General features: G+C 45.8%; 2 protein-coding genes across 5 annotated transcripts; one reads left to right on the top strand and one right to left on the bottom strand.

Moving 5' to 3' along the window:
* The first annotated feature begins 315 nt into the window (after positions 1–315).
* trmt13 (tRNA methyltransferase 13 homolog) lies at positions 316–9,846 on the top strand. 2 transcript variants are annotated; one of them, XM_071472851.1, is made up of 11 exons: positions 323–480; positions 2,296–2,348; positions 2,441–2,507; positions 2,607–2,666; positions 2,738–2,807; positions 2,904–3,007; positions 7,115–7,300; positions 7,412–7,484; positions 7,570–7,644; positions 8,205–8,628; positions 9,394–9,846. In XM_071472851.1, exons 1-11 carry the CDS (start codon positions 331–333, stop codon positions 9,662–9,664), a joined length of 1,533 nt encoding a protein of 510 aa, XP_071328952.1. In that variant the 5' UTR covers positions 323–330; the 3' UTR covers positions 9,665–9,846. The 2 variants fall into 2 exon arrangements, with proteins under 2 accessions (XP_071328953.1, XP_071328952.1); XM_071472852.1 differs by lacking the exon at positions 2,441–2,507 and having other exon boundaries at positions 316–480; positions 2,296–2,352.
* lrrc39 (leucine rich repeat containing 39) lies at positions 9,732–20,954 on the bottom strand. 3 transcript variants are annotated; one of them, XR_011687207.1, is made up of 11 exons: positions 20,888–20,954; positions 20,191–20,404; positions 19,404–19,512; positions 19,135–19,291; positions 18,874–19,010; positions 18,530–18,675; positions 18,293–18,445; positions 16,993–17,177; positions 16,701–16,821; positions 11,729–11,812; positions 9,732–10,003 (listed from the first exon to the last, which is right to left on the bottom strand). XR_011687207.1 is itself a non-coding variant. In XM_071472854.1 (9 exons), exons 2-9 carry the CDS (start codon positions 20,325–20,327, stop codon positions 9,991–9,993), a joined length of 1,005 nt encoding a protein of 334 aa, XP_071328955.1. In that variant the 5' UTR covers positions 20,328–20,404; positions 20,888–20,953; the 3' UTR covers positions 9,732–9,990. The 3 variants fall into 3 exon arrangements, 2 of the variants coding, with proteins under 2 accessions (XP_071328955.1, XP_071328954.1); XM_071472854.1 differs by lacking the exons at positions 11,729–11,812; positions 16,701–16,821 and having other exon boundaries at positions 17,025–17,177; positions 20,888–20,953; XM_071472853.1 differs by lacking the exons at positions 11,729–11,812; positions 16,701–16,821 and having other exon boundaries at positions 20,888–20,952.
* Between the last annotated feature and the right edge of the window lie 158 nt (positions 20,955–21,112).

The following is a 21,112-nucleotide window of genomic DNA, read 5'->3' as shown; positions in this document are numbered from 1 at the left end:
TCAACTTGTGTTTCTCTAAATTGTGATTTCTTTGCATTATTTGCATTTCTTTTACTATTTTCCAGACCAACGTTTTGGATAATGAACAATTAAAAGATAAATTGAGAAAAACATTAACACACTAATTGATAATGAAAATAATTGTTAGTTGTAGTCCTAATATGTTTTTGATGTGATGAAATTAATTAAAGCACTGACCACTTTTTATAATCTTTCTGTCAGTTGAAACAGGTCTAATGTCAGAATTTATGGACGGATAAAAAGTTTTGTTTGTTGTCTAAAATGAAATCGTGGTGTCTCGGTATTTCCCACAGTTGGGTGAGCATTTGAATGCAGCACGGAAGTTCAGCTGCCTCCGTGTCTTCCAACATGGCGGCGCCCACGCCTGGTAGGTGTGGGTTCTTCGTGGAGAAAAAGAACCGTTTCTGTAAAATGATCGTGGGGAGAGGAAAGATATTCTGTGGAGAACATGCGACCATGGTGAGTTCACGGACCCGCGCTGAGTTAGCTGACTCAGACAACATGAAAACAACAGGACATGAAGAGCAAACAGCTGGACACTGATTTCACAGTCTGACTCAAACTCTGCTCCTCTGACTGAATAAAGGTTTAAACTTTATTTATTTATTTATTACTCAGGTTAGAGACACAAACGTGATTTTAAAACAAATGTAATCAGTGTTTCAGTTACAGCTCCGTCATCTATCAGTAATAATACATGCGATATTAACGTTATTAATAATAATTAATAATAATAATGCCAATGAGTTTGTTTTAGGAAGGACAGACACAGCTGTGTACAAATGGAGTGCTTATACAGTTAATACTGCTTACATACTTTTTAATAATACTTATATACTTTTCAATACTGCTTACAAACTTTTTAATAATACTTATACACGTTTTAATACCGCACACACATTTTTTAATAATACTTATACACTGTTTAATAATGCTTACATACTTTTTATAAATACTTATACACTTAGATATTATTTAAATATTGTCTAAATAGTGCTTCTGTACTTAAGTAGGCTGCCACTTCTGCTTCTGATCATTAGCTTCAAATAACTGTATAATAATAGGAAAAACCTCTTGTAGGTACTGATTTTACTGTAGGTGAGAAAATGAACACTGAGGCACATGGCTGTAAATTATTCTACATCACTGCTCATAAAAGACAAATACTTAAAGATAAGGACTATAACACACTCAAATAATTACCAGGCAGGCATTGTTCCTTCACACCAAATGACTGGTTGAAGATTAACTCAGTGGTGTAGCACAGTCTGTCCCTGTTCATCTGCACCTGAGCCACACCTGCATGAGACAAAGGTGGCTCAGACAGATGTTGGCTCAGACAGGTGTTGGCTCAGACTGGTGTTAGTTCAGACAGATGTTAGTTCAGACAGATGTTAGTTCAGACAGATGTTAGTTCAAACAGGTATTAGCTCAGACTGGTGTTAGTTCAGACAGGTGTTGGCTCAGACAGATGTTAGTTCAGACAGATGTTAGTTCAGACAGGTGTTGGCTCCGACTGGTGTTAGTTCAGACAGATGTTAGTTCAGACAGATGTTAGTTCAGACAGGTGTTGGCTCCGACTGGTGTTAGTTCAGACAGATGTTAGTTCAGACAGATGTTAGTTCAGACAGGTGTTGGCTCCGACTGGTGTTAGTTCAGACAGATGTTAGTTCAGACAGATGTTCCACTGATCCCTAATTTCTCATTATTATTCTTTTTATTATTTCTCTCTAAACCTGTACACCTGCCTTGAACAGGTGAGCTGTGACATGAAGAAGAAAATCTACATATGCAACATACATTTTCTTGGAAGGGACATTTGCCATTACACGTCTGGGGCAATCCCAACCAAATGTCGCTCCCTCCCATTTCCCCTCCCCTGCTGGTCAGAGTCTCCTGATCATACTCCTTTGTCTACCCTCCCCGTCTCTGCTCCCCTGCTGACCAGAGCCTTGATCTTACTACCTGAGTGTCAAGCCTTTGTCCTTTTGTTTCTTTGTCTCTGACCTTGTCTGGGAGCCATCCCTGCCCCCCTACTGAGTTCACCCTCCTGTAAGACAGTTACCTGTTGCTCATGACTAACCAATACAGGGTATATCTGTTCCCTGGCCCTGCATTCTAGAGCAGTTCCTGATACCAGACCCACTCTGTGTCGGTAGGCTCACCATGACCTGGAACTCCAATAAACTTACACCACCACAGCAAAGTTGGAACTAGACTCGGAGTTTTCTTTTCCTCAACAGACATCATGAACCACCTGTTTCCTGTTTTCAGGAGGAGGGAAGCAGCAGCAGCAGGAGGATCATCTGTCCTCTGGACCCCAAACAGTCAGTCATTGATCAATTAGTTATTAATCAGATTATTGATCAGTTAATAGCCAATGACAAGTAAATGGTCCTCTGTGTGTTTGTATCTTCAGCACTGTGAGTGAAGACAAACTGGACAAACACCTGAAGAGGTGTAACTCCAGAGAGAGAGCCAAGCCTGTGAGACGCCCCTCCTCCTCCTCACTGTGTCACTGCATCCACTCTGCTCTGTTCTGTCTTCCCTGTGTTTCATGTTCTTCACTGTTTCATGTTCTTCAGGTTTATTATGTGGAGAACACAAACGCTGGATCAGCTGATGGAGACGAGACTGTGCAACAGGTAACGTCTGATCTGCTGCTGCTGTTCACTGAACATTAACAACACTGTTAACACTACTCACACTGTTCCAGGTGAGTCTGTGTGAGCGCAGCAGGACAGAGTTGGAGTCTCTGTTGGACAAACTGAAGACAGCGGTCAGAGGTGAGCTGCTGGTTCTGCTCATCTTCCTCCTGGTCTTCCTCCTCTCTTTCCTCTTCTCTACAGTCAGTCAGTAATAACGTGTTACTGTTGTCGTAGGACTGTGTGACGTGGACGACAGCGTTCTGTCTCACCCTGTCCTCCAGGAGGAACTCAGCAACCCAAAGAACGGACACTCCGCCCACAAACACCTGAAACAGCAGGTAGAGTAACACCTGATACACATGAACACATGTCTGTAGGCCATGCTTCCCTTGAAGAGGCATTGCATATGGGACTAGTAAGGTCAAATCAGAATATCCCACTATGTCACGTGACGCTATGACTGCCTTCTCCGCAGCTGCTACAGCTCTGAGGCAATGAGGCAGACCTGCAGCTACAGAGTCAAGCTTAGATGAGAAATAAGCTACAGGTCTTGGTTTGCCCCCGTGGTCTTGCAGTAACACAGAAGTCATGAAACCCCCCTTCTCGTCAACAGTCTGAGTGAAAGGTCGTGAGCAGTCAGGTAACCCAAGTGTCGGAGGTCTCTGTAAAGTCAATTTCAAGTCAATGAAAGCTTTTTCAGCCTCCACAGTCCAGGTGACAGGGTCTGATGCTTTCAGGCCTTTCCCATGAGCGATTGCTGCTAATGGTGCTTCAATTTCAGCATAATGAGCGACCCATTGTCTGCAATAGCCTGTCATACCCAAAAATGACATCACCTGTTTCTTTGTCACCGGTTTTGGAATTTTCTGAATTGCTTCAATTCTCTTTGATGAGAGGGATTTGCCCTTAGCAGAGATTACGTGACCCAGAAATGTGACCTCTGTGGCAACAAACTGCAGTTTGGACAGGCTGGCTTTGTGCCCCTGTTCAGCCAAGTGGGTCAGAAGAGCCAGAGTAGCTTTAACGCATCCCTCTCTGGTCTCACTTGCAAGCAAAATATCATCAACATACTGCAACAAAGCGCTTCCCTCTGGCAGCACCAGAGTCTCGAGACTGTCCCTCAGAGCCGCGTTATAAATCGTTGGAGATTCACAATAGCCCTGGCACAGACGGGTGAAGGTGTACATTTTCTCATCAAAACAAAAGGCAAACCAGAATTGACTGTCAGGATGCACAGGAACACTGAAAAAAGCATTTGAGAGATCAACAACTGAGAACCATTTGCTATTAGATGGAATTTGAGACAAAATGGTGTGTGGATTTGGTACTGTTGGTGCTCTGGCCTGCACAGCTGAATTAACGGCTTGCAGGTCTTGCACAAATCTCCACTCTGGAGGCTCACCTTCCGGTCGAATCTTACGTACCGGAAAAATGGGGGTTCTCACTGGAGAACCAGCACATGGTACAATCACACCAGCTTTCAGCAAAGCGTCAAACACAGGCCTGATGCCTTCAATTGCTTCACGTCTGAGAGGGTATTGGTTACGACAGGGTCTGTAGTCTGTTTTTGGTGTAATGATGACAGGCTCACAATTCTTAATCAGGCCTACATCATGTTTACTTTTTGCCCAGAGGTGGTCAGGAATCTGTTCTAATTCTGGGACCTCTTTAACAGACTGCAGCATGCTGTTATCAGTGCCAGAATCAGGAAAATCAAAACAAACAGTTATATTTGTGATTAGCACATCACAATCTAACAACTTGCGTTTCGCCCCTAGGGTTTCGTTTACGTACACCTGAGGCTCTGTTGTAGCCTTCCATTCTGTGGAGGCCTTTAATTTTTTCAGCCAATGGTCTAACTTTGTACATGCAGGGTCTCCAATGCGATGTGTGGTTCAGATTGTTGTAAATCTACACTTTTTCCCACTTGCACTGGCAATGTCAGTGAAGCGGCACATTTCATATCATCCCAATACAGCCAATCCAAATGCAAAAATGTATTCTCATGCATCACTTCATTCACAATGTTCTCAATATCACAACTGGAGTGTGTGTGTGCAGTGCAGCGCGGGAGAGTGACGTCAATGTGTCTGTGTGCTCAGGAGCTGTGTGAAGATAGAGGAGGGGAGAGTTACCTCCCAGTCTACACTGACCACAGGGTCTGGGTGTTGAAAACATTGGTATTTTTCTTCTACTATCCTCTCTACGTGCACCTCGTCTGGTGTGCAAGTTAAAGAAATACCCAGCAGACACATGAGATCCCTCCCCAACAAATTAACTGGACATCTGTCAGAGATGAGAAAAGAGTGTTTGAAAGTTTCCCCAAAATCAGGATCAGTGCATTTCAGCAGAGCCGTGTACCGCTCTATGAAAGGCTTCCCACCCACACCCACTGTCTTCTGATACCTTCCGCTTAGTTTAGGCTGCAGTTCACCAAATTCACAGCTCTGTACCACAGATTCAGTAGCACCGGAGTCAACCAAAAAAGAGATTGTGACATTTTTTACTATCAAAGTGTAGTTGGGCATGTGTTTGTATGCCTCGGCTAAAAATGAAGCAGACATCTCATTCTGCTGCTTATGGTTTTGTTCTGCTTCAAGACGTTGAATCGTGTCATGAACTAGCTTTACTTCAGTGTCAGTGACAGGTTCTGCGGCGTGTGTTTGTGTATCAGTGTGTTCGGGTGTGTGTGTGTGTTAGTGTGGGTGCGCTCACGTGTTTTCAGTGTGTTCCCAGTTGCCGGCCCAGTGTCTCCACTAGATCCTTCCTGACTCTCACCTCCACCATATAGTCAGTCTCTATTGTCCTCCTCATCTTTCTCTTTCGGGCAGTCGCGAGACCCAGTGTCCTCTCTTCCCGCACAGAAAACACCGGTCCCCTCCACGGCCACAACCTCTGTTCTGTTCTTATACTCCAGGCCCGAACGGGTCATGGAGCTGAGGGATAGAGATGTGGTGTCACCTCACGCCTCCTGCGTGGTGGTTCGGGGCCGCCTCGTCCTGTCCCCGTGAGGTTCCCTCTTAACATGTCGTTAAAAGGAGATCTTGGCACCGGTGAGGAGTGTGAAGCAGCAGGGCCGTAGCCATGCTGTGGTGTGGGGGCAGCAGCCCCAGCGACCTCTGAGTGCAGCTCAGGTATAGGGAGGGGGCCAACATAATGCGGGGGCACAGTTCCTTCCCGGAGAGAGAGAGAGAGAGCTGGTGCAGAGCAGCTGGAGGTGAAGGTGGAGTCCAGGTCCGGATCCAGCTTCACACACTGGGGTGCAGTTTCTCTGGGAGCCTGCCTACGCTTTGCCTCACCCATCCACATATCAAAAACTTTCCAGTCTGGCTCACTTCCCTTCTTGCTCTTAGTTTTTTGATGCATTTCTTCTCTATTTTTAAGCACTGCATGCAAACCCTCCAGCTGTTTAACACTCAGGCTGCCTGTCCTTGGGAAACTACACTTCCTGACCCACAGATCTAACTGGGCTATGGCTTCTTTTCCATAGTTTACTGTCATGTACTTCACATTTGGGGCATTATAATCTGGTCCCTCAGAGGGTTTACTTTGTTCTGATCCCATAATTATTTCCTCTCAGATGTTTCAGCAATCTTTCAATCAAATCTAGATTATTTTATACTACTTACCGTTAGTTGTATTTTAACAATACAATTGTTGACTCTGCTCTTGGCTTATCTTATTTTATTATTAAATTATTTTTTTTGCAAACTGAATTTAATTCTCCTAAGACAGTCAAAAATGTTAAGCCGAAACAAACAAGAGAAACGTAACACACTAAACCCTCTTCCTCTCCCTTCACGGAGGCTGGTAAGTCCAACTTACCCCTTAGATCCCAGATCTAGCCGCTAGATTCCGAATCTAGACGCCCTGGTTCCCTACACCCATCTGGGGTGCCAAAATTGTGGTGGCAAAAATGTTGTTCAATAATTGAAAAGAAGATCTTCACGCATCAGCTGTCTTTCTTGAGTTTAATAAACATTCATGAATGGAGTCACACAAACACAACCGAACAGTAGTACAGTCAGTGAGTGAGTGAGTGGCCTGAAGATGTTACCCAGGGCCACAGTCTTATAGTTCCCAAAACACATTCCACAAAGACAAAATACGATACTCTCTCTCACGGGAAAAAGACAGAATACGATACTCTCTCTCACGGGATTGTCTCTGTGCTGAGTCTTCACCTGCTTGCCTCTCCCCCAACGCAATGTATGAACAACACACTTATCACAACGAGAAGGGCAAAGACATCCACATATATTGTCTACATGTGTTCTTCATCAGTTCACACAGAGGTCTTTCACACAAACATAAAGGATGTACAAAGGTTAGGTTCAAAAACTTCCACACAGTCATTGGTTACACAGTTTTGAATAGGCACACATGAGTTATACCAAAATTTCCCATTACAAGCTGGTCCTGTCTAACCTGTCAAGTGTGTCTAGTCCTCTATTTTAGGTCATCTGGAGGAGCTGGGTCTGTTGGGAAGGGGGCGGTGCTTCGTGGAGTTCGGAGCAGGTCGGGGGAAACTGTCTCACTGGATCCACGAGGCCCTGAAGACCCGCGACCACCTGAAGACCTGCGAAGACCTGCAGCTGCTGCTGGTGGAGCGCTGTAGCACCCGCTTCAAGGTACGGAGAGACCTTATAACTCCAGAATCCAAGCTGCCAAGTCCGTTCCACATTCCCAGACTCCCCAGACTGACTCAAAATGACTCCCACCTGGTCTCTGTTCTGCTCCAGGTGGATGGGAAACATCAGGATGTTGGAGTTCAGTTTGAGAGGCTGCAGGTTGACATTCAACATCTGGATTTAAGTAAGTTATAAACATCTGGAGACCCTGACAGTTTAGCTCTGAACTCATTGTTTTAAATCCTCTGATCTGACTCTGGATGTTTCAGGTAAAGTCCCTCTGCTCAGACAGAAGAAGCTCCCGTTAGTCGGAGTTGGGAAACACCTGTGTGGAGCAGCTACAGGTGAGAACAGTCTGCTTCACACTCTGAGCTCTGATTGGCTGTCAGTAGTAACTAAAACCAGTTCAGATGTGTCAGGATGTTTTCAGCAGATACCGCTAATGTGAGTCTGTTAACGAACAGCAGCTCAGCAAGAAGTCTGAAGTCTGGTTTTATTGTGGTAACGAAGTTGTCAATGTGTGACATGATCAGACTGAAAAAACAAACTTGCTGAGTTTGGTGTCACTAGCTAAAGGGTGGCAGGTCTAAGATACCACTGCTAACAGTTTAGCTTCAGTTCAATACAAAGTACATTAGCTGTAGCTTCTGCTCCTCTTGGCTCAGCAGGAGATGATGTTCATGCTTCAGCCAATAAGACACAAGTATTTCTACATGTTTTCCTATGAACCCTCTGTGACTGGTCTCAGCTTCGTTCACTGCAGGTAGGAGCAGGTAGGAGCAGGTAGGAGCTCCAGGTGCACAGCACAAGACTGTGCTGGGTATGACTGCTGGGTTTGACACTGACTGACCTGCTGCTGCAGGTGCAGGTGAACAGCTGAACATAAACTGGTTTCTGTCCTCAGATCTGGCTCTGCGCTGTTTGTTGGAAACATCAGGACTCAGAGATGAGACCGAACCACCACCAAAACGCCTCAAACCCTCAGCACTGGCTGCTGACTCTGGTCCCGACTCTTCCCCAGTCTCTGAAGATTCAGGACCTGGTCCTGGCTCTGGTTCTGGCTCTGGTCCTGGCTCTGGTCCTGTCCTTGGGCTGGCGGTGGCGTTGTGCTGTCACCATCGCTGTGAGTGGCGTCACTACGTGGGTAAGCAGTTCTTCCTGCAGCAAGGACTCGGAGCTGCAGAGTTCTCAGCTTTCTGTCGAATGTCCAGCTGGGCCACATGTGGACTCAGACCGATCAATCAGGACCATCTGCCCCAGGATCCAACCAACCAGAGAAGAGACGATGAAGAGCATGAAGCAGCAGAGGAGAGAGATGCTGTGAATGGGTAAATATTTGACCTCTGGCCCTGATAAACAGCTGATCAGCAGCAGTGTGTCAGTCTGAAGAGTCAGGGGTGTGGGATGATCTGAAACATCACAGCAACAGAGTTCTGCAGGACTGAGTCCTGACACCTGGACATTAGTCACATGTCCTCACTTCCTGTCCCTGGTCCTGAGTCTCTGGGTGTTTGAATGTGTTTCTGGTTGATGACTGAAGTCAGGTCTGTGTTTAAGACATGTTCAGGTTTGATTCTCTGTCATCAGATCCATCAGTAAATCCCTCAGTCCTGATTCTTGAAGCTTCTCCATCTGTTAAAAAGGCCGGTTGCTAATAAGAGTCTAAATGAGACGACAGAGGTCGTCGGGGACGTTAAACGTCATCAGTCCAACATGAAACCGACCTCCTCACCAGTCCACCTTTACAGCCTCGCTGTGTTTCTACAGACTGTCACTAACTCTGTCAGAGGAAAGGCTTCTGTAGACGAGCTCAGAGCTGAATCAGACCACAGGCTGGAGGTTAGTGATGGTGACGGTGAAGTCATGTGACCGTGGGGTCGTTGGTTTAGAGCCTAACATGAGCTTTTTACTGCTGCTGGTTGTGTTTAGGCTTCAAACATCAGAAAGTGGAGTCATTAGTGAAGATGATCCTGCTGAACCAAACCTGTCAGGATCAGAAACTGTTGCTGATTTTCTCTCATCATCCAAAACACAGGTCCAGGACCTGATTAGCTCCTGAACCCTGATCAGGTCCTGTGTCTGTGTCTCTGCAGGTTTCTGTCGGCAGGTGAGCGGGATCAGGTCGGTCATCTCTGTAAACTCCTCATCGACAGCGGCAGACTCCACTTCCTTCGGACAAAAGGATTCAACAGTAAACTGAGTCGATACGTAGACGCTCAGACCACTCTGGAGAACATGTTACTGACCGCCGTGCCCTCCTCCTCCTCCTGCTCCTCCTCCTCCCCATCCCCCTCCCCCTCTTCCTCCTCCTACTCCTCCTCAGACCCTCATCAGGCTACAGCTAAAACCAGTTGTCAGTGGTAGTTTGATCGTCTTTGAATCGTCTCAGTGTTTCTCAGTCTGGTCAGACTCAGAGAAATGAGACAAACAGTTTGTGTCTGTGGAAAAACTCTTTATTGTGTGAAACTCATCAGACTGAATATGTTGAATCTTTGTATCCTTGAAAGTTTGTATTAAAGCAGACACCGTCAGGTCAGTGACGTTCATGTCCAGTCTGTAAATAACGGGAGTTTGTTGGTGAGCCTGTGAGCGCACTGATGTGATGGCTGCTGTGAAGAATCTGTTTGATTTGAAATGCAGCAGCAGAAGAAGAAGAAACGCAGAGCATCAGATTGTTTTACTCTGAAGAATCATCGTTCGGCTCTGAAACATTCAGAACAGAAACATGTCAGAATATCAGAAATTTTTTAAAAAATTATTTATCAGTTATTTTTTATCAAATATTTTATAGTAAAAAAACAGAAACCTCATTAGTATTATCACTATTTTATTTGTAGCCCTGTGGCTATTATTTTTCATTCATTCATATACAGATATTAAAATGTTTTGTTGGTAATAAACAGTCAGAGATAACAGGGTGGTGTTAGTTTTAAAATCCATTCATATTTGGTTGTCGGCACAAAAGACAGGAGACCACGTTTGTTTGTGGGGTAGTGCAGCATCTCTTTATTCTCTCCTCTGTCTGTGGCCTTGGCCGGTCCTGGCCTCACCCATGGATGTATTATAAGAACTGTATTATAAGGTCTTATAATACATCCATGGCCTCACCTCGTTCAGGTAGGAGGCGCTTAGCGTCACCGACGTGCGACAGCAGCGGTAGCTTTATCGGGTGGAGCAGGATGGCTGTAGGCCGTAGAGTACCGGGAAAACACTCCTAACTCCCAGACTGACGGAGAGTCGTCCTGGGGCTGGTGTGTGTGACTCTGAGAAGCTGCCAGAGGTAAACTCACGTGTTTGATGTGCTCGGTGCTGTTTATTTAAAAAGCGAGCTGAATCGCTAATCGCTGCTAGCCTTTAGCTTAGCCTCCTCATTGGCTTTCACACTGTTTATTCTGCATCGCCGTTAGCAATTGCTAATTTGTGTAAGACATTCCGCCATGAATTAGCCTGTAGCTTATTTACTAAGAGGGATTGTGTGATTCAGGACCGGACATTTGCCGTAAGAGGGAGAGAGTGCGGACCGGGAGAGCCCGGGACCGCGGGAGGGGCTGTGGCTGCTGTACTTGAGCTGGTTTGCCGCCATGTGTTGCTGCACGCTCCGTCCCCTTGCCGCCGAAACTGCACCTTGCCATTTGCCCTTTTCCCCATCTTCATCTCTGACTGTGGATCCGGGAGTACACTTAACCCTTTGCACGGCCTTTTGTTTGTGCTGGTTAAAGCCAGTGGAGCGGCCTCCCCGCTCCCGAGCATCGACTGGGCCCGCAACGTTTTTATTTCCATTTACAGCCCGGTGTGAAAGAGGTGTGAGTGTGGGCTGGGGACACTTGAGTTTCCCTGGTCATTTCCATTTATTTTACATTTCTATTCAGGTTCATCAGGGGTCATCTGTGGATCAACCCTGCCAGAGCGTTATATGAGAGTTTTGAATACTGTTGTCAGTGCATACTTAAAGGTCAACAGTGAACAAGTTAACTAATTTGCAAATCCAATCACCTTGTAATAAACAATTCTTCTTGTTTGAACTAAATCCTGTGTTGTAATTACGAAGGTGATACTTTTGGATAAATATAAAACAGGTTAAAACGAACATGTATTTTAAAGGGGAAGTACCAAAATTTGTGAACTTATTGGAGGCACAGGTAGTACCAGACGAACTCAGGCCCCGTCCCACTGTACTACAACACCCCTATTATCTCTCAGTCAGTATTCACTAGCTACGTGGGACTGGGGTTACGTATTTTTAATTAGTTATAAATGAAACATTGATTTTAGTGTAATTAATAATTATTTTACTGTGTATTGATGCCTGTTAATTATTATTATTATTATTATAAGTTATTAGAGACAGTTGTAGTCGTGTCACATGTCTGTTCTTTTAACAATAATCTGAAGGTTGAATATTATCCAATCAGATCCAGGTTCACTTACAAGCTTTTTTTGTAGCATACAGCTGCAACATAAGAAGAGGTGAATTCAGGTGAGGACTTTCTGAATGAACTGTCAACCTTCATGACAATCCGGCTCTGGCTGTCGCCTGCGTGCTGCGTGCTGCGTGCTGCGGTGAGCGTATTGTGTCACTTCCGGGTGTTGGTGGTGTTGTGTTTGTTGCTGCTCTCCCTGAACTCAGCTGATCCTCGTTGTATCTTTGTATACAACCACTAATTATCTGTTGTACTGTCGAACTCCTGTTCGATCGCTCTCAGCTCTCTGCTTCTCTTCGTGAGATTCTCATTAAAACACAGCTGTTTACACGCTAGCTCTGTTAGCTACTTTAGCTTAGCAGTTGTGATGGCTTCTGTCTCTCCCTCTCCCGCTCTCTCTTGCTCAGCCTGCTTCATGTTTAGTTCCTCCTCTGCCTCCTTCAGCGATAATGGTACATGTAATAAATGCAGTTTGTTCTCAGTTATGGAGGCGAGGCTCAGAGATCTGGATCCCGGCTCAGCACCATGAAACCTTTCTTTAGCTTCTCCAGTGAGCCAGCCCCCAGCAGCTGGTGCGGACCGGCCCAGTGTAGCGTCTCCTGTAGCTCCTTCTCTCCCCCCAGCAGCTCCCGAGCAGCCGGGAGGTCAGGGCGGCTGGTGACTGTTCGGAACAAGAAGAGCTGAGTCCTAAACAAAAGCTCACGGCTCACCACCGACCTGTTCACGTTTCTAACAGGTTCTCCCCCCTCAGCGACACCCCCGCTGGGAAACAAACTCTGGTCATTGGTGACTCTATACTGAGAAACGTGAAGTTAGCGACACCAGCGGCCACAGTCACATGTTTCCTGGGGCCAGAGCAGCGACACTGAGTCAAACCTGAAGCTGCTGAAGGAGGATAAACGTAAATACAGTACGATTGTAATACACGTCGGCACTAATGACACCTGATCACACCGATCAGAGATCACTCAGATTAATGTGGAGTCGGTGTGTACTTATGCTAAAACAATGTCGGACTCCGTAGTTTTCTCTGGGCCCCTCCCCAACCTGACCAGCGATGACATGTACAGCCGCTTGTCATCGTTCAACCGCTGGTTATCGAGCTGGTGTTCCGCTAACGATGTGGGCTTTGTTGATAACTGGCAGACTTTCTGGGGAAGACCTGGTCTGATTAGAAACAAACATCCCACGCTGGATGGAGCTGCTCTCTTATCTAGAAACTTCACTGAGTTTATTAGAAGCCAAAGCCCTGACAAACCAGAGCTGAGACCAGGAGGCAGAGCCGCAGTCTTACACTCTTCTCTGCGCCTCTCTTAGAGCAGTCGCTGCCATTCACCCCCTACAAACTGTGTCTGTCCCCCCACCACCTACATTTAAATATAATAAATCAAAAGTGAACAGAGGAGGAGTTAGACATGAAAACCTAATAAACATTAACACAACTGTTAGTCCAGAACCAAATAACAGGAAAATTAAATGTGGATTATTGAATATCAGATCACTCTCATCTAAATCTCTACTAGTCAATGATCTGATAACTGATCATAACATTGATCTGCTCTGTCTGACTGAAACCTGGCTGCAGCAGGATGAATATGTTAGTCTGAATGAATCAACACCCCCCACTCATGTTAACGTTCATATCCCTCGAGGCACAGGCCGAGGAGGAGGGGTGGCAGCCATCTATCACTCCAATTTATTACTGAATCCCAAGCCTAAAGTTAATCATAATTCATTTGAAAGCCTTATTCTTAGTCTGTCTCACCCAAACTGGAAGACACAAAAACCAGTCCTACTAGTTACTGTATATCGTCCTCCTGCCCCTGACTCTGAGTTCTTATCTGAGTTCTCAGAGTTTTATCTGAGTTAGTTCTCAGCACAGATAAAGTTATCATGGTGGGTGATTTTAACATTCATGTAGATGTTGAAAGTGACAGCCTGAGTATTGCATTTAATTAATTATTAGACTCAATTGGCTTCTCTCAGCATGTTAATGAACCCACTCACTCTTTTAACCAGACCCTTGATCTGGTTCATCTGGACTTATGGGATTGACATTGAATACCTAACAGTTTCTCCCAGAAACCCTCTTTTATCTGACCATTCTCTGTTAACATTTGAGTTTTCAGTCATGGACTACACAGCATCTGGGGAAAAAATCTATTACAGCAGGTGTCTCTCTGACAATACCGTTAGCAAATTTAAAGAAAGGATCCCATCAGTACTTAGCCCACTGCCATGTATCAATGCAGTAGGGAACAGCTCTCTTAACTTCACATCCACACAGGTTGATGATTTTGTTGACAGGACTGTAGCCTCACTGCGTGCAACTCTAGATACTGTGGCCCCTCTGAGGAGGAAGGTAGTGAGTCAGAGAAGGCTAGCTCCATGGTACAACTCAGAAACACGAGCTTTAAAGCAAAATTCAAGGAAGCTAGAAAGGAAGTGGCGTTCTACTAACCTGGATGAATCTTTAAAGGCTTGGAAAGACAGCCTGTTGGCGTATAAAAAAAGCCTCCGTAAAGCCAGAACATCCTATTATTCATCATTGATAGAAGAAAACAAGAACAATCCCAGGTTTCTGTTCAGCACTGTAGCCAGGCTGACAGACAGCCACAGCTCTGTTGACCCATCTATACCTTTAGCCCTCAGTTGTAATGACTTCATGAGCTTCTTTACAGATAAAATTGTCTCTGTTAGAGAAAAAATTCACCATCTCCTCCCCACAGCTGGCTCAGATGTACTGTCCAGTTCAGCAGCCTCAGAGTCAACTGTAACTGGCTTATATTTTGACTGTTTCTCTCCTGTACATCTCCCTGAGCTCGTTTCAACAGTTTCGTCATCTAAACCATCGACTTGTCTTCTTGACCCCGTTCCAACAAGGCTGTTCAAAGAAGCTTTTCCTTTAATCGACACCTCTATATTAAGTCTGATTAACTTATCTTTATCAACTGGTTATGTACCGCAGGTTTTTAAAGTTGCAGTAATTAAACCTCTACTTAAAAAGCCTACTCTTGATCCTGACGTTTTAGCCAATTATAGACCTATATCCAACCTCCCCTTTATCTCCAAAATCCTTGAGAGGGTCGTTGCAAGCCAGTTATGTGATTACTTGCACAGGAATGGTTTGTTTGAAGACTTTCAGTCAGGTTTTAGAGTCCATCACAGCACAGAAACAGCTCTGGTTAAGGTTACCAATGATCTCCTCATAGCCTCAGACAATGGACTTGTCTCTATATTTGTCCTGCTAGATCTTAGTGCCGCATTTGACACCATCGATCATAAGATTTTATTACAGAGACTAGAACATATGGTCGGCATCAAAGGAACCGCACTAAGCTGGTTTAAGTCATATCTGTCAGATAGACTCCAGTTTGTTCATGTTAACAATGACTCCTCTATCATCACAGAAGTCAGTCATGGAGTTCCACAAGGTTCTGTGCTAGGACCAATGCTCTTCAGTCTATATATGCTTCCTCTGGGAAACATTATTAGGCGGCACCAGATAAATTTCCATTGTTATGCAGATGACACCCAGCTGTACTTATCCATGAAGCCAGGTGAGACTAACCAGGTAGCCAGGCTTCAGGTGTGTCTTAAGGACATAAAAATCTGGATGACCAGTAATTTCTTACTCTTAAATTCAGACAAAACTGAAGTTATTGTAATTGGCCCAAAACACCTCAGAGATACACTATGTGATAATATACTGACTCTGGATGACATCACCTTGGCCTCCAGTGCTACAGTCAGAAACCTTGGTGTCATTTTTGACCAGGGCTTGTCCTTTACTTCACATATAAAGCAAGTCTGTAGGACAGCCTTCTTCCACCTGCGCAATATTGCAAAAATCAGACCCATTCTGTGTCTAAAGGATGCTGAAAAACTAGTTCATGCATTTGTTACCTCAAGACTGGACTACTGTAACTCTTTATTGTCAGGATGTCCCAAAAATTCAGTAAAAAGCCTCCAATTGATCCAGAATGCGGCAGCACGAGTACTGACAGGAACTAGGAAACGAGATCACATCTCTCCTGTGTTAGCTTCTCTGCATTGGCTCCCTGTAAACTCCAGGATAGAATTTAAAATCCTCCTCCTCACCTACAAAGCCATTAATGGTCAGGCACCATCGTACCTTGGAGAGCTTATAGTTCCCTATTTTCCCAATAGGACACTTCGCTCTCTAAATGCAGGTCAACTTGTGGTTCCCAGAGTTAGTAAGAGTAGAATGGGGGGCAGAGCCTTCAGCTATCAGGCTCCTCTCCTGTGGAACCAGCTCCCAGTGTGGGTTCGGGAGGCAGACACCCTCTCTACCTTTAAGATCAGGCTTAAAACTGTCTTGTTTAGTAAAGCTTATAGTTAGGGCTGGCTCGGGTATGTCCTGACCCATCCCTTAGTTATGCTGCTATAGAGCTAGACTGCTGGGGGATTCCCATGATTCACTGGGCGCTCTCTCTCTATTTCTGTCTCTCTCCCTCTCTCTCTCTCGATGACTTCATGCCATTAACTTTGTATTTTTTTTCTCTCCCGTAGTTTTGTGCTTCTCCTCTCTCTCCCTCTCTCTGTCCTCATTCTGCAGGTATCTCTGCCTCGGGAGCAGCAGGATCCAGATCCACCACTACTCATCTTTACTATTACTATTACCTGTCTTTATTATTAATAACGCCATTACCGACACAGCTGTTCCTGGTCTCTCTCTCTTCTCTCCCCTCTCCTCCCCCTCCCCCTCTTTCTATCTTCCCCTAAACCCAACCGGTCGAGGCAGACGGCCGCCCACCCTGAGCCTGGTTCTGTTGGAGGTTTCTTCCTGTTAAAAGGGAGTTTTTCCTCCCCCCTGTCGCCAAGCGCTTGCTCTTTGTGGGAACTGTTGGGTTTTTCTCTGTAACAAAGTAAGGTCTTGACCTTACCCTGTAAAGTGCCTTGAGATAATGTATATTATGATTTGGCGCTATACAAATAAATTGAATTGAATTGAAATGTTGGCTCTAAATAAAGTTCACAGGTAAAAGTGGGTGGATCACAGGGTCGGTGGTTGGAGCCCCGCCTCCTCCTGCTGCAGCCTCATGTGACTCTTCTGAATCCAGTTCATCACAGACCAGACTGACCTCAGAGGAACAGAGGCTTTAGTTTGCAGGTTAATTACTTTGGTGACAGATTGATTTTTATTTATTCAGTCAGGTGAAGATGGTGACCTCAGACTGTGACCGGAGCTACAGTGTTAAAGTGTTAAATGTCCAGTTTGTTAGCATGAGATGAAGAGCTGCTACTAACGCTTGACACAGTGCACGTTGAGCACAGCGTACGCTCTCTTTCTGGCTTCCTGGATGTACATCTGCATGAACTCTCGTCCAAACATCTCTCTGTCATCATCGTCACCCTCATCATCCTCGGCCTTCGTCTTCCTGCACGGCAGCGTCACATCAAGAGTCAGAGGGTTGTCCCGGAAATTCACAAACCTGCTCAGAGACAAAAGATAAATAGATAGACTGAGGGTGGACAGAGACTGAAGGTGGACAGAATGAGGGTAGACAGACAGACTGAGGGAGGACAGACCGAGGGTGGATAGACAGACTGAGGGTGGACAGACCGAGGGTGGATAGACAGACTGAGGTGGACAGACTGAGGGCGGATAGACAGACTGAGGGTGGACAGACCGAGGGTGGATAGACAGACCAAGGGTGGACAGACAGACCGAGGGTGGATAGACAGACTGAGGGTGGATAGACAGACTGAGGTTGGACATGTCCTCCATCATAGGGGGGATGTCTCTCAGTCTGTTGCAGCTGAGGACCAGACTGAGACTGAGGGAGGACAGACTGAAGGTGGACGGACAGACCGAGGGTGGACAGACTGACTGCAGGTGGACAGACTGAGTGTCGACAGACTGACTGCAGGTGGACAGACTGACCTGAGGTTGGACATGTCTTCCATCATAGAGGGGGTGTCTCTCAGCCTGTTGCAACTGAGGACCAGACTGAGACTGAGAGTGGACAGACAGACTGAAGGTGGACAGACAGACTGAGGGTGGACAGACAGACTGAAGGTGGACAGACTGAAGGTGGACATGTCTTCCATCATGGGGGGGTGTCTCTCAGTCTGTTGCAGCTGACGACCAGACTGAGACTGAGGGTGGACAGACAGATCAAGGGTGGACAGACTGACCTGAGGTTGGACAGACTGAGGGTGGACAGACTGACCAGTGGTTGGACATGTCCTCCATTATAGGGGGGGTGTCTCTCAGTCTGTTGCAGCTGAGGACCAGACTGACACTGAGGGTGGACAGACTGACCTGAAGTTGGACATGTCCTCCATCATAGAGGGGATTTCTCTCAGTCTGTTGCAGCTGAGGACCAGGCTGAGACTGAGGGTGGACAGACTGGGGGGGGACAGACCGAGGGTGGACAGACAGACTGAAGGTGGACAGACAGACCTGAGGTTGGACATGTCCTCCATCATAGGGGGGATGTCTCTCAGTCTGTTGCAGCTGAGGACCAGACTGAGACTGAGGGTGGACAGACTGTGGGGGGACAGACCGAGGGTGGACAGACAGACTGAAGGTGGACAGACAGACCTGAGGTTGGACATGTCCTCCATCATAGGGGGGATGTCTCTCAGTCTGTTGCAGCTGAGGACCAGAGTGTCCAGATTCTCCATCCTGCTGATATTTTCTGGGAGCTTCTCGAGCTCGTTCCTCTGCAGCCACAGCGTGTGCAGCGTCTTCATTCTGAGGACAGACATATCTCACTGTTCATTGGCTGGTGGCTTTAGGGGCAGGGCTCAGATTATGTTGCTGTCCTCCTTCACCCACCTGTGGATGTCTTCAGGTAAGTGCTGCAGTCGATTTCCTCCCATGTCCAGCCACTCGAGCGCCGGCAGTCCAACCACACAGTCCGGCAGGAAGGTAAAGTCATTCATGGACAGATCCAAGTGCTGGAGCTTTTTCAGGTTCCTGAACTACACCAGGACAGAACAGACCTCAGATCAGCTGGATCAGAGCCCCTGTGTAAAACCAGGTCTACAGTCACCGGTCAGAGGGATGGTTCAGGTCCAGACCTGGTTGGAAAGCTGCTTCATACCTTTGACAGGCATCAGTGCTGGTTTAAGTTAGTGCTGGTTCTTCATTTAGAATCTGGTTTAGGTTTTGGTGCATACCTGGTCTGGTAGGTGGTCCAGGTCCTGGTTCATGGCCAGTTCCAGTCTCTCCAGACTCTCACAGCAGCTCAGTTCTTCAGGAACAAACTGGACTCTGTTGTAGCTCAGCAGTAGCTCTCTGAGCCGGGTCAACTTCCCTAAGACCAGAACCAGGACACCACAAACTCAACACACTGAGACCTGAGACTGAACAATGGTGTCAGCTATAACTGCAGGGTCTGCACCCCTCAAGTCTGTAGTGGAAGTGGGGGGCATACTGACCAATCTGTTTAGGGATTTCGGTGACCCCATTGCGGGACAAATCAAGAACCAGAAGGTTTTGGAAGCTGGAGATGAAGTGAGGAATCTTCTGCAGTCCAGTCCGGTGGATCTGCCACTCCTGGACCTGACTGAGCTGAACCAGACAGCCTGGCAAAGACTGGAAAAACAAGAAGTATGACAATCAGGAGAATCACATCAAATGCCCATGGTCCTGGGACCAGACCAGGTAAATCCATCATCTCGTCAGTCTGCTTCAAGGAGGACATTACCTTCCACTCCTCCTGTTCAATTCGGAGGATCAGTCGTCCATCTTCTGTCTGCAGCTTCTGTTTGAGTCGAGCTAGAGCTGCCCGGTCCTCCCAAACACCAACACTCAGTCTGAATCACATGCATCAAGAAACATGGAACATTACGGAACAGTCTGACCTGGACTCAGTCTGAGAACGAGGACCAGCAAAAATGTTCACCAGACAACAAAAAACTGAAGTGTTCACTTGTCCTATGTGATGACGCAGCGCTTCTTGTAACTAGGTAACGCAGCATGTCTTAAAGGCACAGTTCACAATTGATACTGTTACAATTTACAGTCAGTTATCCTGTCTGACGTTAGAGGATGATGGCAGTATTACCATTATTAAGACACAAACCTGTCATCTACGGTCTTGCAGCTTTTCAACTGGGCTTTAGCTGTCTTTTCATTGGACGTAGTTGCTAACACTAGTTGGGATGTGGTTAGCTTAGCTAAGCATAAAGACTGGATGCAGGGGGAAACTGTTAGCATGGCTCAATCCAAAGGAAACAAAATACTGAACACAAAGTGAATCTAGAGGTGCAACATACAGAGTAAATGGAAAGATACAAGCTGATGTGAACTGATGACAGAAAATGTGAAACTATTACTTTAATCTTCTCATTTCCCAGAGTTCAGTCTGTTTTCGTGTTCATGTGTTTGTGCTCAGATGAGATTTTCTGATTCCACCACCACCAGGAGTCGCCAGAGTCACAGACACAGCTACTTAACAGTTCAAATACTCAGGTGAGTGGACACAGTCTGACCTGCCAGTAGCCTCGCCTCTTGCTGTCCTTCTCCTCCTCTGCTCCTCCTCCTCCTGCTCCTCCTTCCTTCTCCTGATCCTGGTCTCCCACAGAGCTTTAATGGAGCTGACTGAGCTGCACACAGCCACACCCACCATGATATCACAGTGCACAGGTGGACAGGTGAGATGACCTCTGATCTCTGAGCAGCAGTCCAGTCCTCCCTTTGACCATCCTGTTGTTAATTTATCATTACAGCAGAGAGAATTATGTTCTATTTTACTTAATATTATTAAAGCATAATCATATTTGATGTAGAACAGACTTTAATGAATAAACATGCTGAACTACAAAAGAAAAATCAACTCTGAAAACCATTTTTATTAAAAAAATATTAACAAATTTTATAAGTCAAAGATGTTAAGAAATTTACATTAATATTATGTATTTAGTAGTGTTACTAGTATTGTAGTCAGTAGTACTATTGTCAGTAGCATTGTAGTATTGTATTCAGTTCTGTAGTACTGTAGTACTTAAGTCAGTAAAACTTAGTGTTGTAGTCAGTAGTACTCTAGTCAGTAGTACTGTAGTACTTAAGTCAGTAAAACTTAGTGTTGTAGTCAGTAGTACTCTAGTCAGTAGTACTGTAGTACTTAAGTCAGTAAAACTTAGTGTTGTAGTCAGTAGTACCGTAGTATTGCAGCTGGTAAGCTCTCACCTTGTCGGAGCGCAGCAGCAGTCCTCCATGCTGCGTCTCTTCAGCTGAAATCTGACCTCAGATCTGCTGTTGGATAATTTTAGCCTCCAGGTCACATGACCCCACTGACACAATGCACAGTCACATGACAGTTCAGTTTACATCAGATAATCAAATATATGTGACTGTAAGTGTATTAATGACCAAATGTTTAGAAAAGTTTATTTGTAGTTTATACAGAACTAA

This window comes from Trachinotus anak, unplaced genomic scaffold (assembly GCF_046630095.1).
Source record: "Trachinotus anak isolate AG129_WGS33_773 ecotype Australia unplaced genomic scaffold, CSIRO_AGI_Tana_v1 ptg000040l, whole genome shotgun sequence".
NCBI classification, from domain to species: domain Eukaryota; kingdom Metazoa; phylum Chordata; class Actinopteri; order Carangiformes; family Carangidae; genus Trachinotus; species Trachinotus anak.
The sequence above is the reverse complement of the archived record's forward strand: the minus strand, read 5'-3'. Positions and strand labels throughout refer to the sequence as shown.

What these genes read in the sequence shown, in the direction of transcription:
- trmt13 (XM_071472851.1), top strand. Translation starts at nt 331, where the DNA reads ATGCAGCACGGAAGTTCAGCTGCCTCCGTGTCTTCCAACATGGCGGCG. An exon ending in GAGACGAGACTGTGCAACAG is followed by an intron (nt 2,667 to 2,737) that starts GTAACGTCTGAT and finishes ACACTGTTCCAG; the next exon opens with GTGAGTCTGTGTGAGCGCAG. An exon ending in ACAAACACCTGAAACAGCAG is followed by an intron (nt 3,008 to 7,114) that starts GTAGAGTAACAC and finishes AAGTGTGTCTAG; the next exon opens with TCCTCTATTTTAGGTCATCT.
- lrrc39 (XM_071472853.1), bottom strand. Translation starts at nt 20,327, where the DNA reads ATGGTGGGTGTGGCTGTGTGCAGCTCAGTCAGCTCCATTAAAGCTCTG. An exon ending in TGGACCACCTACCAGACCAG is followed by an intron (nt 18,676 to 18,873) that starts GTATGCACCAAA and finishes GTCCTGGTGTAG; the next exon opens with TTCAGGAACCTGAAAAAGCT. An exon ending in GAGGACATGTCCAACCTCAG is followed by an intron (nt 17,178 to 18,292) that starts GTCTGTCTGTCC and finishes GTCTCTGAGCAG; the next exon opens with GTTTGTGAATTTCCGGGACA.